General features: G+C 46.0%; 1 protein-coding gene across 1 annotated transcript; it reads left to right on the forward strand.

The window, feature by feature from the left end:
• The first annotated feature begins 772 nt into the window (after window positions 1-772).
• On the forward strand, window positions 773-17,183 carry LOC109562577 (spermatogenesis-associated protein 31E1-like). Its single transcript, XM_070795161.1, has 4 exons — window positions 773-6,060; window positions 6,826-6,883; window positions 7,460-7,520; window positions 7,774-17,183. The coding sequence occupies exons 1-4, from the start codon at window positions 5,875-5,877 to the stop codon at window positions 12,182-12,184; spliced, it is 4,716 nt and encodes a 1,571-aa protein (XP_070651262.1). The 5' UTR covers window positions 773-5,874; the 3' UTR covers window positions 12,185-17,183.
• The last annotated feature ends 1,146 nt before the right edge of the window (window positions 17,184-18,329 follow it).

Here is an 18,329-nt window from a genome sequence, read left to right on the forward strand (position 1 = left end):
GTACTCTTGCCTGGAGAATTCCATGGATGGAGGAGCCTGGTATGCTACATACAGTCCATGGGGTTGCAAAGAGTCGGACACGACTGAGCGACTTCACTTTCTTTCTTTCTATAGTTCCTTTTGGAGAAGGAAATGGCAACGCACTCCAGTGTTCTTGCCTGGAGAATCCCATGGGCAGAGGGGCCTGGTGGGCTATGGTCTATGGGGTTGCAAAGAGTTTGATACGACTGAGCAACTAACACACACACACACACAATGTTTCTAATACAGTGCTTCAAAAATTACATTAAATTTCCACATTATACCTTAAATTTATACCTTAAGGTATAATTTATACCTTAAATTAAATTAAGGTATAGTCTCCTGGTATAATTATTTAAAAGTATTTATTTATTTGGCTTTATTGGGTCTTAGTTGTGGCACACAAGATCCCTGTTACATCATGCAGGATCTTTCATTATGGTACATGGACTCTAGCTGTGGTACGAGGGCTCAGTAGTTGTGGAGCACAGGTTTAATTGCTCCTCGCATGAGGGATCTTAGATACCCAGCCAGGGGTTGACCCCAAGTCCCTGCATTGCAAGGTAAATTCTTAACCACTCGACCACCATGGAAGTCCCCTTATATATATATATATATATATATATATATATATATATATATATATATATATATTCTGTTATTATTGAGCTTGAGCAAGGCCTCATGTCCTCCACCTGCATTTTTTTTTCTGTAAAAAAAAAAAAAAGCTTGAGCTAAATAATAAGTTTAATCAGAGAAGTGAGAAAATGCAGAAACAAAGGAAAGTAATAAAAAAAAAAGGATCCAAAATAACTATAGTTATAGTTATAAAAACTAATCCAAATTAACTATAGTCAGTAACTATAGTCAGTCAAGGACCTTTAGTTTCTTCTCAAGGGCCATAGATAATACTCTGAGCCATATCCTGTGAGCTGTCTTATAAATACTGAAACCACTACCAGGTAGAAGAAGTCAGCTACATGATGACCAGACTGTGGCCATTACATAAGCTGCCACATTTCCAAGAATTGGCCTGAAGGAAACGGGAACAAACTGATGCTGTAACTGAAGATTAACTGCTCTTAAAATAATCAAGATGACTCTGGTCAGACAACCACATGACAAATTTGAAGATGACTGTCAGAGCTGACTGTGCTGCTTCTGCTTGTAGCCCCCTGCCTCTGTCTATGAAAGCTGTTGTCTACAGGTTGTCTGTGGGTGGGGATGCCAGCCTTCAGACAGGAGTCCACCTTCTCCTACCCCTCTCCCCCAACCCCCACCCTGGTTGCTGGCATCCAAAACAGAGCAAACTTTCCTTCACACTCATGTTGCACCTTTATTGGCTTTTGAATGGAGCTGGACCCCACTTTCAGTTGCATTATGTTACCAATGATAAAATGACTGCCTCAAAGTTGAAGTTGTCTTGAATGGTTGAGCACTCTCAAAAAAAAAAAAACAAAAAAAAAAACCCATGCTTCTATATAGATTTTTTTCTTATTCGAGCACAGTATTTTTTAATGATTTGTTTTGGAATAATTGTAGATAGACAGGAAGTTGCAAAATTAGGACCGAAAGGCCCCAGGTAATCTTCATCTAGTTTTCCTAATTGGTTACATTTTATGTAACAATAAGACACTATTAAAGCTAGGAGACTGATATTGGGACAATATGTGTGTGTGGTTTATAACATGTGTATTTAATAACATGTGCAGCCACCACTATGGCTTCCCTGGTGCTCAGTGGTAAAGAATCCATCTGCCAATGTAGTAGACGTGGGTTTGATCCCTGAGTCAAAAAGATTCCCTGTAGTAGGAAATGGCATCCCGACTTCAGTGTTCTCGCTTGGGAAATCTCATGGATGGAGGAACCTGGTGGGCTACACTCCATGGTGTTGCCAAGAGTCAGGCATGACTGAGCACATGATAAAGTCAACAAATAGAGTAACTCAATGAGGAACTACAAATTATAAAAAAAGGAAACAAATATAAATTCTGGAATTCAAAACTACAAAATAATTGAAATGGAAAATTGACTAGGGGTTCAACAGTGCATTTGAGATGGTAGAATAAAGAATCCATAAATTTGAAGATGGATTAATAGAAATCAATGTAAAAAACAAAGAGAAAAGATTGAGGAAAAATGAGCTATGGGACCCATTAAGCACACTAGCAAACATGGAAACAATCTCAAAAAGCAGGGAGAGAAAGAGGAAGAAGAAAAAATACTTGGAGACATGACTGAAGTCTTACCAAATCTGATGGAAAACATTAATCTACAGACTCAATGTTTATGTCTAGTAAAATGAAAGCAAAAAGATACATCTAAGACACATCCTGGTCAAAGTGTGGAAAAACCAAGGTAAACTCTTGGAGCAAGAGAAAAACTGTTCTCCATATACAAGAGAACCACAGTAAAATTAAACACTGACAATCAGAAAGAGTAGAGGGAAGGCTGTGTGATGACATATTCAAAGAGCTGAAAGAAAAATATTGTCAACCTAGGATGGCATGTCTAGAAAATCTATCCTTCAAAAAAAGAAGGAAAAATACAAATATTCCCAGATAAAAAAAGAGCTGGAGAATTCGAAGCTAGCAGTCCTACTTATAAATACTACTGAAGAAAGCTTTTTGAACTGAAAAAGAAAAAAAGAAGGTTGATTCTTAGATTTGAAAATGCTGGATTAGGCTTCCCTGATAGCTCTGGTAAAGAATCTGCCTACCAGTGCATGGGATACAGATTCGATCCCTGCTCCAGGAAGATCCCACATACCATGGATCAACTAAGCCCATGACAACCTATTAACCCTGTTCTCTAGAGCCCAGGAACCATGACTACTGAGCCCACACAATGAAACTGAAACCTGAGTGCCCTACAGCCTGTGCTCCACCACAAGAGAAGCCACCACAATGAGACACCTGTGCAATGCAACTAGAGAGCGGCCCCTACCTGCTGCAGCTAGAGAAAAGCCCACGCAGGAACAAAGACTCAGCACAGACAAAAATGAATAAGCAAGTAAAGAAAATTATTAGAAAAAAGAAAATGATAGCTTGATTTATTAAAGGATATGTGTATGTCCTTAAGGGCTTCCCTGGTGGCCCAGAGGTTAAAGCATCTGCCTGCAATGTGGGAGACCTGGGTTCGATCCCTGGGTCAGGAAGATCCCCTGGAGAAGGAAATGGCAACCCACTCCAGTATTCTTGCCTGGAGAATCCCATGGACAGAGGAGCTTGGTGGGCTACAGTCCATGGGTCGCAAAGAGTCGGACACGACTGAGCGACTTCACTTTCACTTTCACTTTGATGAAGACTGCCAGGTTTATATGTGTGTGTTTTAAAAATCTTGAAGAAGGAAATGGCAATCCACTCCAGTGTTCTTGCCTGGAGAAACCCAGGGATGGGGGAGCCTGGTGGGCTGCCGTCTATGGGGTCACACAGAGTCGGACACGACTGAAGCGACTTAGCAGCAGCACGTGTATATCAGTAGAGAATGTTCCAAAAGTTTTTGTGGACTTTATTAATTTTAGAAATAAGGATGTTGGAAATGTATGAAAAATTTATTTGAAAGCTTAACTATTTTAATTTATTTTATACTTCATAGCTTTGTAAATTTCAAGTATTTTTTTGGTTTAATTTTTAAGTTCCTGTGGCTGAATATAGTGAAGATTAAAAAAAATTTAATGTTTTCAAAATTCACACGGCTGAAGAAGTATGATTTAGATCCATACCAGAAATGGATACCAGAAGTAGAAGATATTAAGAAGAGGTGGCCAGAATACACAGAAGAACTATACAAAAAAGATCTTCATGACCCAGATAACCACAATGGTGTGATCACTCACCTAGAGCCAGATATCCTGGAATTCGAAGTCAAGTGGGCCTTAGGAAGCATCGCTATGAAGAAAGTTAGTGGAGATGATGGAATTCCAGTTGAGCTATTTCAAATCCTGAAAGATGATGCTGTGAAAGTGCTGCACTCAATATGCCAGCATATTTGGAAAACTCAGCAGTGGCCACAGGACTGGAAAAGGTCAGTTTTCTTTTTTTTTTTTTAATTTTATTTTATTTTTAAACTTTACAATATTGTATTAGTTTTGCCAAATATCGAAATGAATCTGCCACAGGTATACATGTGTTCCCCATCCTGAACCCTCCTCCCTCCTCCCTCCCCATACCATCCCTCTGGGTCGTCCCAGTGCACCAGCCCCAAGCATCCAGTATCGTGCATCGAACCTGGACTGGTGCCTCGTTTCATATATGGTATTATACACGTTTCAATGCCATTCTCCCAAATCTTCCCACCCTCTCCCTCTCCCACAGAGTCCATAAGACCAAACCCAAGGAAAGGCAATGCCAAAGAATGTTCAAACTACCACACAATTGCACTCATCTCACACACTAGCAAAGTAATGCTCAAAATTCTCCAAGCCAGGCTTCAACAGCACATGAACTGTGAACTTCCAGATGTTCAAGCTGGATTTAGGAAAGGCAAAGGAACCAGAGATCAAATTGCCAACATCCACTGGATCATGGAAAAAGCAAGAGAGTTCCAGAAAAACATCTATTTCTGCTTTATTGACTATGCCAAAACCTTTAACTGTGTGGATCACAACAAACTGGGGAAAATTCTTCAAGAGATAGGAATACCAGACCGCCTGACCTGCCCCCTGAGAAATCTGTATGCAGGTCAAGAAGCAATAGTTAGAACCAGACATGGAACAACAGACTGGTTCCAAATTGGGAAAGGAGTACGTCAAGGCTGTATATTGTCACCCTGCTTATTTAACTTATATGCAGAGTACATCATGTGAAATGCTGAGCTGGATGAAGCACAAGCTGGAATCAAGATTGCAGGGAGAAATATCAATAACCTCAGATATGCAGATGACACCACCCTTATGGTGACTGCAGCCATGAAATTAAAATACTTTTACTTCTTGGAAGAAAAATTATCACCAAACTAGACAGCATATTAAAAAGTACTGACAAAGGTCTGTCTAGTCAAAGCTATGATTTTTCCAGTAGTCATGTATGGATGTGAGAGTTGGACTATAAATATAAAGAAAGCTGAGTGCTGAAGAATTGATGCTTTTGAACTGTGTTGTTGGAGAAGACTCTTGAGAGTCCTTGGACTGCAGGGAGATCCAACCAGTCAATCCTAAAGGAAATCAGTCCTGAGTAGTCATTGGAAGGACTGATGCTGAAGCTGAAGCTCCAATACTTTGGCTACCTGATGCAAAGAACTGACTCATTTGAAAAGACCCTGATGCTTGGAAAGATTGAAGGCAGGAGGAGAAGGGGACAACAGAGGATGAGATGGTTGGATGGCATAACCAACTCGATGGACATGAGTTTGAGCAAGCTCCAGAAGTTGGTGATGGGCAGGGAAGTCTGGCATGCTGCAGTCCATGGGGTCACAAAAGTTGGACATGACTGAGCGACTGAACTGGCCTGAACTGAAAGAAGTATGATAGAAATTTAAGTTCTATGTCTGGGTTGATGCAAAGCACTAATATTACCATGTGGAAAATTTGGAGTTACAAACAAGGGCATCCTGAGAGTAAAAATATCTGGGAACCCTGTCTGAGTTCCAGATGGGATGAACTGACACTTGACTAAAATCTCTGCCTAACAGGATGAGAAGGTAGGATGGGAAGGCTCAGAGAAGGCAGATGAATAAAGCTGAAAGGCTCAATGTTTGGGGAGGGACCAGTATCCAGCCTCCTCCTCTCTCACTCCCTCCTCACCTTCAGGAGCCCTTTGTGACCAGACCACAGCTCTATGATGTGGGCCTAGGACTTAAGTCCTCAAGTGGACACCCTGTGCTCAGTTGCCTGAGGGCAGCAGTGTGATATAGATGATGGAGAATTTTCTCTTTTCTCTGAAAAGCACTTTTGATATTTGGCTGAACTCCTGTTCCACTTACTGGGTGACTGATACCATCCTTGCCTTTCTATTTGGACTGGGGCTCTTTTTCCTGTTCCTTCCCTATCTGGAAAATAATCCATCCTTTCCACCTCCCAGGAAACATGGAGACATAAAGGTAAGGAACCCTTGGCACAGCTTCACAAGCACATGGTTATCTCTCTTCTATTATTATTTTCACTTTTCTGAATCAATTAGAGAGACCCCTGAGATGGGAAAGAATATGACATCTATTCTCTAGGAAGTATACAACATCATCCCTCTAGGGACAAACCAGGCTGGGAAGGGGATACAGTGAACACTAGGATTTCTAGCTAAAAGGTCTCAGACCAGTTGCGCAGGTGTGGTAGAGGGATCCAGGGCAAGTCCCAAACACAGCGACCAGGGGCTGAGGATTGGATACTGAGTTTACTCTAAGCCAGAAGACAGACTCCTGAGCACCAGTTTATCCCCCATGAACAGATATCTTAGATGAGGGCTGATCTGAGGGCAGTGCCGAGGCCCTGAGAGCCTCAGAGAGGGGGCTGGAGTAGGGCCCTGGACTTGGGAAGCAGAGACCTACCTGATGGAGCTCAAATTCACCAGTGGGTCTGAGAATGCGTGTTTCTTGAGTAGAGGAACAGTGACAAAGGAACCACGGTGAATCTCACATTGAAAATCCTTCTTTATGTTCTTCAAAAAAATTATTCTTATTCCCTTTAAAAATGAGTAAAAGGAAAGAAAAAACAAAAAACAAAAAACCCACAAACACAAAGAAAAAACACAAACTCTGCTAGTTAAATGTATAAAGTCACATTATGTATGGACACTGAGTGTCTGATGCTGGTCTAGAAAGGGGAAAGTGAGAATGGGGTCCCAGGTCCTCACTTTTTCTGTCTCTCAGCCTCAAACTGAGCCAAGGAGAAGAAGGAGGAGTCGGAAGAAAAATGCAGCTGTGAAAGGTAGGTTATGCCATTCAGCCCTGTGTGCCCTGGGTGTTAGCCCCCACCCTCTCTGGCCCTGAGGGCCCAGCTCAATGGGTTCTGAGGAGACCAGTGGCCGGGCCTGCCCCTCAGGAAACAGAACCCCCATGGAGCTCCTGAGGAGCAGAGCAGAACACAGATCCTTCCCAGATTCCATGTGCAGAATGAAGCTGTGAGGGTCCTGAAAATGGGTGTGGCCCAGCAGGGCTGTGTGGGCTGCGTTGGACCAATAGCACCTGGATTGGGAGGTGGGACCTCCAGGTCCAAGTGTGGACATGTTAACTTTGCTCAGATTCATCTGTGAGGTGACCCCTGCCCATTCTCCTCCACTGAGGGGTTGTGAGGGCAGCAGGAGGCAATGGATGTGGAAGCACTTTGTCAATGATAAACCCTTTCCTGAGGTTCACCATCACTGTCACGGACCCTTAGACAGCCTTGGACCCTGCTGCCTGGACTCCAGTCTCCCAGTGGTGTCCCTTTAAAGGAGGGGTCAGCCTCCTTTAAGACCCCTAGGCTGGTGCCTTCACCACCATAACCCACTCTGCTGATTTTCAGCTTGCAGAGATTGCCAGAAAGAATTGGAAGAGGTCCGGGACCTGACTTCATTTCTGCAAACGTAATGACTCTTCCCCTTCTCTCCTGGGTTCTTATTCCTCCCAGATCCTAGGGTGGATCCCAGGGCTACAGGCAGCCTGGGGCTGAGCTGGGAGAGGGAGTCCTAGGGTGGGGGTTTGGCAAAAACCCTGGTGTGAGGGACAGCAGGGGCCAGGGAAGGCTGTGGGCTGCAAGCGCCCACCCTTGCCTGGCCTGCCCAGTCCTCCTGGCCCTAGGGGCTCCTGGCTGCAGCTTGTGCCTCCTGTCTCCTGCAGACACCTGGGGAGGTTCCCTGAAAAGGGCAACTTTCATCAACTCTCCTCTCAAGATGCCCCTGGGAAGGTGAGCAAAGCAGCACCTGCTGGAGCCCACCAGCCACACAGGGAAGAGACTGCTCCCACCGTGTCCCCGGCTCCTCTGACTGAGCAGCCTCTACCTCAGGCCTCCACCCTTTCTTCAGATTCAGTTCCCTCCTCATTTTCTGTTCACTCAGATTCCTCCTTGAGTGCTTCTCAAATACCAGAGCCTTTCCTTCCCCTGGACAGCCTTTCACCCCAGCCACTGGCTGTTTCTCCTACACCGCCATGCTCTCCTGATGCAGTGGCCTGCCCTGCACCTCCGACAGCCTCCTCTGTCCCACAGCCACCAGCCGCCATGCTGAATCTCAGTCAGGGTGAATCTGTGGCACTCCCATTGGGCACCGTCTCACACAGGTCATCTCTACCCTCCCCATGGAGACCAGCCATCTCAGGCCTACTCCATTCAAGCTGCCCCCTTTCAGCCCTGTCTTGGTGGCAGGGGGCTGAAGAAACCTGGAGTTCCTCAACTGTGACACACTTTGAGTCCCAGCAAGAACACCTTTCCAGTCACCCAGCGGAGGCCTCGTTTTGGGGAGACCTCACAAACAGACAGGTGGAGCCTGGTAGCCTCTCTTTTGTGAACCCAGATGTCCAGAAGCTGCTGGAGATACTAATCACCAAGAGAGTAGAATTAAAGATTTGGAAGAAGAAAGGAAAGGAGGTGGAGGCAAGCTTTTGGATCATAAAAGGCAAACCAGAACAACTGCTTGGTCCCGAGAGGGCCCCATATGCTGGCACTTTGGGGGACCATCTACAGAAGACATGCAGCCACCTCTTCTGGGGTCTCCCTTTTCTGCACAGTGAGTCTCTGGTGGCTACTGTCACAGTACCTGGGTCCCCTTTAGAGTTACACCCTATCTTATTTAACAAATGCTCTAAGACCAAACCACTCCAAATTCCAGCCAAAGCAACATCACAACTGTCATTGGCCCGGCCCTTGACCTCCACTGTGGCCCAGGTACAACCCAGACCCTTGATTCCAACCATGGCCCAGTTTCAACCACCACCTCAGGGTCACATGGAGACCCAGGCCCAACACTTACCCTTGACTTCAATCCTGCCCCAATATCAGCCACAACCTCGGGTTTACTTGGAGACTCAGACCCGACCCCTACCCTTGACTCCAACTATGCCCCATTGTCAAGCACAAACTCAGGCTCACATTCAGACCCAGGCCCAACCCCAATCCTTGTCTACAACCATACCCCAATGTCAACCATCATCTCGGGCTTACATGAAGACCAAGGTCCAACCCCTACCCTTGACTCCAACTATGCCCCATTGTCAAGCACAAACTCGGGCTCACATTCAGACCCAGGCCCAACCCCGACCCTTGTCTACAACCATACCCCAATGTCAACCATCATCTCGGGCTCGCATGGAGATTCAGACCCGACCCCTACCCTTGACTCCAACTATGCCCCATTGTCAAGCACAAACTCGGGCTCACATTAAGACCCAGGCCCAACCCCAACCCTTGTCTACAACCATACCCCAATGTCAACCATCACCTCGGGCTCACATGGAGACCCAGGTTCAACCCCTACCCTTGACTCCAATCATGCCCCAATGTCAACCGTCACCTAGGTTTCAGTTAGAGACCGCTGCTCATATCTCACCATCTCTTCCAATCCAACCATCTTCTTCTAAACCACAGATTAGGTACGGTGAAGTATCTCATGCAACAGTCCAAAGTAAGGGACAAACTTCTGTCCCAAATGCAATTCAAAACCTGGAACATCACTTTTTGATAAAGCAATTAGAAAGTAGGAAAATTATACCCTCTTTGGTTAAAAGATATCAGCATGTCTTTAGTCAAGTCACCCACAACCATTCCCAGGAGAGCAGGCCTTCCCAGGCCCACATCTCTGTCGCCACCCCTTTTGGGGATTTGATCAGGCCTGAGGTTTGGGAGAAACTGGAGCACCACCTTTCTAAAAGGTTCATGCAGCAACAGAGTGACCTGCCCTGCAGAATCCAAGCTTCTCAGAAAGTTATGCAGCTTCAGGGCGAATTCCCAAAGCTTTGTGAGGTACAGGCTAAGAAGGGGCCCTCAATACCCTCTGCAGTTCTAGACAAAAGCAGCCAGGACACACAGAAGATGAGGTCCAGATCCTCAGCAAGGATCCCACCAGAGAAGGACCTTTGCCAGGGTATAGAACAAAGTGTGGGGAAGATTGTAAAAGACCTGTACGTGATCTCAGCCAACACCACAGTGACGGTTCCAAGAGTGAAGCCTGAGTCACAAAGAGAGTTGAGCCCAGACAGGAAGCATCCAGAAGATTTGGGAGTCCTTATGGGCATGAACACTAAGCAGATTCAAGAGAGTCCAATCCCTGTGGGTGTCCATTGTTTGAGACTTGCTGCCAACCGCATCGTAGACCTTTCTGGAGAGTCAAAGACTTATCAAGAAACAGAAAATCTAGATTCCTCTCAGAATGGGGAAGCCTCCATGAACACCTTCCATGAGTCTCTTGTCCTGAGTCCTTGTGTCCGACAGGAGTTGGAAGCATATATACTAAAATTTCGGGTGACGCATATGTGGGGCTTACTCCTCAAGGTCTTCAAGTTCATACTTAGCTTGAATTTGAGAAAGGCCCACCGCATACCCCTTCCAGGATCCACCTTGAAAGCTACTTGTGAATCTGGGGACCACTCAAAAGCCCAGTCTACAAAGATCTTTGGAAAGCCTCCTCAGCCCCAAGCTGGAAAGAGAATGATAACAGCTGAGGCAGCTTCCCCTATGGTGACTGCCTTCTCCACTCCCTCATGGACCAGCGAGGAAACCCAGGGAGTCATGGGAGGACCCCTGCCTGGTGGCATCCTTAAGCCCTCAGAGGTCCCTCTGACTAGACAGGGAGACAAGCCACCTTCTCAGACACCTATGTACACCTTTGTGGGCAGAATCTGGCACAATGAATGTATCATGGGGGCTGACAAAGGCAGTCTGGAGCCTTTGAGCAGTCCAAGTCCAGCAATGGTCAGGAATGTGCCACAGGAGGAAGCTGGGGAATGGGCTTTCCCAGACTCCTACTCTAGCGTGACAGTAGTGGAACTTGATGAAAGGTCCCAATCTCCCATGGAACAAGAAGCCATAGAGGGGGACTCTGGTTGGAAAAGTACTTTTGAACCTTGTTTGCTGATCAAATCACAAAGTAATAATATGGATTTGAGGAGATCACAGTCTCAAAAATTCAATAAATGCTTCTCATTTAATACAAAGTCTGTTGCCTCAAGTCTAGATCTACACTTTGATGCACAGTTTCGTAAGCTTGAGTGCCAAGGTTTTACAGATGGGCAGAAACAGGCTCAAGGCCAGGCCGTTGGCATGCTCCTTCAAGACTGTGAAACTGGGGCCACTGGCACGCTTCTCAAAAACTGTCGCTCAGATATGTTCATTGCTGCAAACAACTTGGCTTCTCAGGAATCCCTGTCCTGTTCCCAGACCTTGTCCAGTGGAGGCACGACCAATTCCCAGATGCTCTATGATGCTTCATCAACTGGAGGGAGCAGCCAGGGGCAGCAGGAAGTCCTAAGATGGCAGCCCCAACGTACGTGCCAGAGCAAGAAGTTTGTCCCCACTGATGGGAGAGGGAATTACAGAAGGTCCAAACTAGGACAGCGTAAAAAAAGATTGGCAGAATGGAGGGCCTACCAGGCCCGCAGGATGAACCACTCTGGCCAGAAAAAGGAATCAGCAGAGTCACTAAGCAAGTCCCGCCAGTTTACCTTGAAGAAAGGACAGGTTCCTTTAGAAAGCCACTTCAGAATATGGATTAAGCAGCTTCTGCAGTGGATTTTCCCCAATAAAAGCAAAAGACCAGAAGAGCACCTGCAACAAGGCAAGCCTGCAGCAGCCACTACAGGCTACAGTAGCCACTATAGCAGCCACCAGACCCAGGAACCAGTCCAAAGTAGATTGATAACGGAGGGCAGGGCTGCTGAGGCTCAGGTTCTCATGACAGCTGTTGGAAAGATCCTAAAGGAGAAGATGGTGTTACACTATAGACCTCATGCCTCGGAGTTACATTGGTGCCAAGGAGAACTCTGGGCCCCATTCGGTCCACGTTACTGCTACCATAGGTTTTCCTCCTACAAAGAGCAAAGGAGAGTGGTGGGAGATACATCCTGCCATCACCAGGCTACCCCCATGGGCCACAGCTGTTCTAAAAACAGTGAGTGGACCAGTGCCAGGGGCATCAAATGGGCTGTCCTACCTAGGGAGCCAGGTCCCCCTCTAGGCAGAGCTTGCCAGCATAGATCAGGAGTGACAAGTGTCTCCAGCCATAGCCTCCACTGTCCAAGGCACTGTCTTTTTCAGAAATAAACCTCTTCTGGTCAATCAGAACAGGCTTGTCACAGCTTTCCTGGTAGGAAATCTCTTCTCCAAGAAAAAAAAAATGCATACCATTCAGATAAAAATTTTTTCTCTCATGTTAGCACATCATCCATGTGCTAATGGCTTCTTCCTACCACAAATTTTATTGCTTCCTGAAATAATTATTGTTTCTCATGAGAAGGGGTAGCCTGTCTATGCCATTGAGGGAAGGAAAGGGATCAGGGTCCACTCTTCCCAGGTGCCAGCTTTATCTTCCAGATGGGACAGGGACATGGAGGGAGGGTGACCCCAATGTGGATGCTCACCCTCACCCCGGTTCCCTCACTGCACCTTCAGTTTCCATAAAACCAGCATTATGGAAACAAGTGACAGCATTCAGCACATGCCAAGGTGAACGAAACCTAAAGACCTCCTCCTTCTCAGGATCCAGCTCAGTCCTCTCTCCATCTCTCTCTCTCTACCTTGAACTTGTGCAGCTGCAGGGGAGGGCTTGGCGGAGGCTGAAATTCCCCTCAGGCTCCAGAAAGTGTCAGAGATAAGTTCACATGTCAGAATAAGAGAGGAATTTGGGGGCAGTGCTGGCCCTGAGTCCAGGGTGTGAGAAACCTCTTCCCCATGTCATGGGGGGATAGATGACACTGCCCTGAAATCCCCTTCTTTCCTGGAAGGAGCTGGGATTGAGATTGGCCAGGAGTGTCACCCTCCCTCTGCCCTTCTTTTACCCTGGAGCTGTGGTGAGGACAAAGATCATACGTTCCCAGCTCTGAGGGAGTGTGGTGGGGAGCGTGCATGCTCCTGAGGGTTCATCCACCCCTGCCCTGGAGGAGAGGACAACCCTGCTCACAGGACCCACCTCCCCTGGGGGGAGGGAAGGAGTGTCACTGTGTGTGCAGTCACCTCACAGTCTGGGGGTGGGACACTGTGCCCCTAGGGTGGATAGAGAGGTAGGAGGCTGGTGGCAGAGATGCCCATAGTGTGCAGTGTATCGCTGATCCTGCTCACAGTGCCAATTCTTTTGCTGTTCACACTGTTTATTGAACCCAGGGTAGGCAAAGCTTGAGCTAAGAGGTTGGAAGAAGACTCGAGGAGCCATAGGGACTGCAGACACGTTTATTCTCTCCTGGCTGGAATGGAAGCCATAACACAGCCTCTCTCCTGGCAGCTGTAGTGGCAGCCATAACATAACAGTAACATTGCCATAACATAAGTTGATATAACATAACCATGATACCACTCCAGTGGAGCTCCAGTACAGCAGCATCCAGGGCTTGCAGTGAAGCTCATACTGGTGTACCACACACACCCTCATGTAACATAACCACGGTGTCACTCTAGTCTAGCCCTTGTACAGTAGCAGCCAGCGTGTTCATGGTAAAGCTCATATGAGTGTACTGCACAAAGCAGCCCATGACTAAGCAAGTACCTCATGATGTGCATGCGCAGGGCTGTAAGTGATCTCAGCCATTATATAACCATGCAAAGTCATTGTTTATAGAACATGGGGTAAGAGGGCATGAGAGCATGGGGTGAGAGAACCTGATTGGTACCATCTTGTTAATTTCCCCACATGCAGTGATCAAAGAGCCCTGGCATTCTATCACTGCCTACAGGCCCGGAGGAAAGAAGTTAGGAGCCTGGTGGCTCCTGGTGGCCCCACCCGAGTCTCCCCCTACTCTAGCTCCCGGAGCCCAGACAGAGGGAGAACATGTGGAGCTCCTCCACAGAGGGCCAGGCTCCCAGAGGCAGTGGAGCCTCCGGGAAGGGAAGCTTCACTTCTCCACAAGTATAAATTATCAGCTTTCACAAGATCGGAAGCTTGGGACAGACTCGTGGTCTGTGACCTCTCCTACATGTGTGCCCCAAGGAGGCTTCCAGGGGAGAGGTGGGACTCAACAGGCCCAGGGACCATGCAAGGGTCATAGGAAGTCTCACCTGCTATCAGCCTTGCTCACCCCAGAGCCCGGAGAGGGAAGAGGCCAGCAGACAGGATATGTCACCATTGGGTGGAAAGTGACTTGTAGGTAGAAGGGTGCCATCAGCTTACTTCCTTGGGCCTGTCCACACGGGAAAGTGGGGAGACAGGAGCAGTTCCCTAGAGCTCCTGTCATGACTGTGTCACAGTCATTCCTGCGATGGAGAGACCTGCTCCAGGAGAGGCCCCTGATCCTTGAGACAGCAGGAATGGCCCTGCACTTATGCCTGTCAGGACCCCAACATGTGGGACCTGGACCTAAGGTGTGGGGATCATTGGGAACAGGCCTACTTGTGCTCTGGTTTCTCCCAGAAGCCAGGTCCTGCCTCTGGGTCCCATCCTTTAGGGAGAGCACAGCAGTGGGGACTTAGCCAGTGCCTGAGGGAGGGGCTGGGACCCAGGCTACAGAATGCTGCTCCCAACGCTGGAGCTCAGGAGACAGTCCAGAGTTCCCCAGCATGGACCTTGTCTGGCTGCTGCTGGGTCCTCTCATGGGCACCAAAACATGAGGGCTGGGTGTTGCGGGAGCTGGACCCCCAAGGCACTTGTCCAGAGAAGTGACACAGAAGGAACACAGAAGAGCAAAAAACAACCAGGGGCAAGTCCCTTCACACTTCTGCTGTTTTAGGGGAAGAAAGGCGACCAGTGGAGGTCCCCCCACTAAGAGTCCCCACATTGACCCCACACGGGGACCTCCCACGTACCCACTCTGAGAAATCTCACCCAGAAACTTCTCAGCTCATCCCACAGAGACCTCTCTGAGGCCTCCCCCACACACCTCACAAGTGTTCTTTAGGCCCTGAGTATCCACCCCTGACAGGTCCTTCATGGTAGGTCTGATGTCACTCAACAAACTGGCAGCACAGAAGAAGGCCCATCAACTGTTCCCTGACACCCCTTCCCCAAACTCTAAGACATCCAGGCATTGTGAGCATTTCCCCAGATGGGCTTCTCTGCCTGGAGAAATCATGCTCATGACTTTTGACCTTTTGTGACCACTGCCTCTGAATAGAAAAGTTGCAGCAGACCTGCAAGTCTTTCCGCAGATCTTCATCAGCTAGAGCTCTACCCCAAGGCTTGTTGTTGTTGTTGTCTAGTCACTAAGTCATGTCCGACTCTTTGCAACCCCATGTACTACAACCTGCCAGGCTCCTCTGTCCATGGGATTTCCCAGGCAAGAATACTGGAGTGGGTTGCCATTTCCTTCTCCAGGGGATCTTCCTGATCCAGGAACTGAAACCAAGTCTCCTGCATTGACAGTCACTGAGCCACCACAGAAGCCTGCCCCACTGCTTAGTGAATCACAGATTTTAAATATGAATAAAATGCTGTCAAACTCCAATGAGAGAAAGTATCTTAGTCACTTCCAGGCAGATGGGGTCAATATATATGTATATACATATTATTTCTTGGGATATCTGAACTGAATTTGGCAGATTTCCTTACTTGGAAACAAGGTAAAGACTTGCACCAAATGGGCTCTAGGAATAAAATAAACCAACAAAGCATGTGGAGTCTCACACCTCCAAGGGGGCTGTGCGACTAACACAATATAACAGCTGTGTCAGGCTTGAGTTTTGTTGTATTTTTAAATGAAACAGGCTAAAGATTATGTGAAGATTTTTCAAATGAATTATGTATCTGGCTATATTATTTTTTTTTTCCCTCTGGCAAGAATATACTTTTTTTTCCTTAAAATATGCTAATGCCCTCAGATGGAATTAGGCATATTTCCAAGATACGGCAAGGTCCTAATGTCCAGGTAACATAGATTAAACTGATGAACTATTTAGAAAGATTCATTTTTAAAAATAATTCTTTTAAAGTGTACAGTTTCCAAAAGTGAAGCAGGCACCATTTTATGTTCACTATAGGGCTAAAAAAAGATGTTTTCCTTTAAATTGTGTGGAATCTTACAAAAGGTATCATTTAATCTATGCTTGATATCTGTGTGTATGTGCTCAGTCATGTCTGACTATTTGCAACCCCATGTTCTGTAGATTGTCAGGCTCCTCTGTCCATGGGATTTTCCAGGCTAGAATACTGGAGTGGGTTGCCATTTCCTTCTACCGGGGATCTCCCCCCACACAGGGATTGAATCTGTATCTCCTGCATCTCCTGCATTGGCGAGTGGATTCTTTACCAGTGCGCCATCTGGGAATCATATGCTTGATGTATACACATGACCTGATAAAATTGCTAGAAGGGACTTCACTTCTGAATTGAAGAAAATGTACGTAAATAATCAAAGTGTGCATTATAGTAAACAAAGTGTACATAGATAATCAAAATTCTTACTTTGTATATTCAGCCCTTTCCAAAGAGAGCATGTTAGTGATAATACATACGTATTCTTGTTGCTTATAAGCAACTAGATTTCTTTGCCTTGTTAAAATCTACTTTAATGATAGCTGAAGAGCATTAGTCGTTGGTTAAGGCAGATTATCCATCAGGATGACAATATCACAATATCACAGTCCTTCCTCTAAGAGAAGCAGAGCTGACATGAGGGCTCTTTTGGCCCATTTATTTCAACAAAAATTCCCTTCTTGTATTTTCTATGATTTACAAATTTATAACTAATTTTCTATTTTACTTCCTTACTATCGCATTGAATCAGAGCACGATGGAATGTGGTTGTTGATGTCCTTTAGTATTCTACTGGGTGGTATTTTTTTTTTGTAGTGAAAATTATACAGTTAAGTTTCATAATAAAATGGGACCAATTGGAAAAAATTGCATACGGGAATTCTTACAAAGTATATTATTTCCTTTTCAAGTTGACTGTCTTAACATTATTAGACTGATTATTATTCAGTTCTTTGAATTTAAGTTGAATAAACTGAAAACTGAAAACAGATAAATGTTCATATTAAATAGTTCATTGCAATGATGTGTGAATGTGATTTCCCCCCCCTTGGTAATTCACAGTTCAATAAACTGTGCAAAACTGCAATGAACAGTTGTGCAGTAAAGAAACATTCCCATCAATAATTGCATGTACATCTGTCATATGTTGCTTTAGATGATTTGTGTGTCCGACTTCCATGGCGTCAGTTCAGTTCAGTTCAGTCACTCAGTCATGTCCGACTCTTTGCGACCCCATGAATCGCAGCACACCAGGCCTCCCTGTCCATCATCAACTCCCAGAGTTCACTCAGACTCACATCCATCGAATCAGTGATGCCATCCAGCCATCTCATCCTCTGTCGTCCCCTTCTCCTCCTGCCCCCAATCCCTCCCAGCATCAGAGTCTTTTCCAATGAGTCAACTCTTCACATGAGGTGGCCAAAGTACTGGAGTTTCAGCTTTAGCATCATTCCTTCCAAAGGAATCCCAGGGCTGATCTCCTTCAGAAGGGACTGGTTGGATCTCCTTGCAGTCCAAGGGACTCTCAAGAGTCTTCTCCAACACCACAGTTCAAAAGCATCAATTCTTCGGCGCTCAGCTTTCTTCACAGTCCAACTCTCACATCCATACATGACCACAGGAAAAACCATAGCCTTGACTAGACGGACCTTTGTTGGCAAAGTAATGTCTCTGCTTTTCAATATGCTATCTAGGTTGGTCATAATTTTCCTTCCAAGGAGTAATTGTCTTTTAATTTCATGGCTGCAGTCACCATCTGTAGTGATTTTGGAGCCCAAAAAAATAAAGTCTGACACTGTTTCCACTGTTTCCCCATCTATTTGCTATGAAGTGATGGGACCAGATGTCATGATCTTCGTTTTCTGAAAGTTGAGTTTTAAGCCAACTTTTTCACTCTCCTCTTTCACCTTCATCAAGAGGCTTTTTAGTTCCTCTTCACTTTCTGCCATAAGGGTGGTGTCATCTGCATATCTGAGGTTATTGATATTTCTCCTGGCAATCTTGATTCCAGCTTGTGCTTCTTCCAGCCCAGCATTTCTCATGATGTACTCTGCATATAAGTTAAGTAAGCAGGGTGACAATATATAGCCTTGACGTACTCCTTTTCCTATTTGGAACCAGTCTGTTGTTCCATGTCCAGTTCATAAACTGGCACATTTACCCTGGATGAAACCTTCAAGGGGATTTTATCAATTAAAAAAACTGTCAGTATTTCCAGACTTTATGGTCACCCATATTTTATTTTTAACAAGATTCACCTACAGCAAATATTATAAATGTTTTACCATTTAT

Source organism: Bos indicus, chromosome 8, assembly GCF_029378745.1.
Source record: "Bos indicus isolate NIAB-ARS_2022 breed Sahiwal x Tharparkar chromosome 8, NIAB-ARS_B.indTharparkar_mat_pri_1.0, whole genome shotgun sequence".
NCBI lineage: Eukaryota > Metazoa > Chordata > Mammalia > Artiodactyla > Bovidae > Bos > Bos indicus.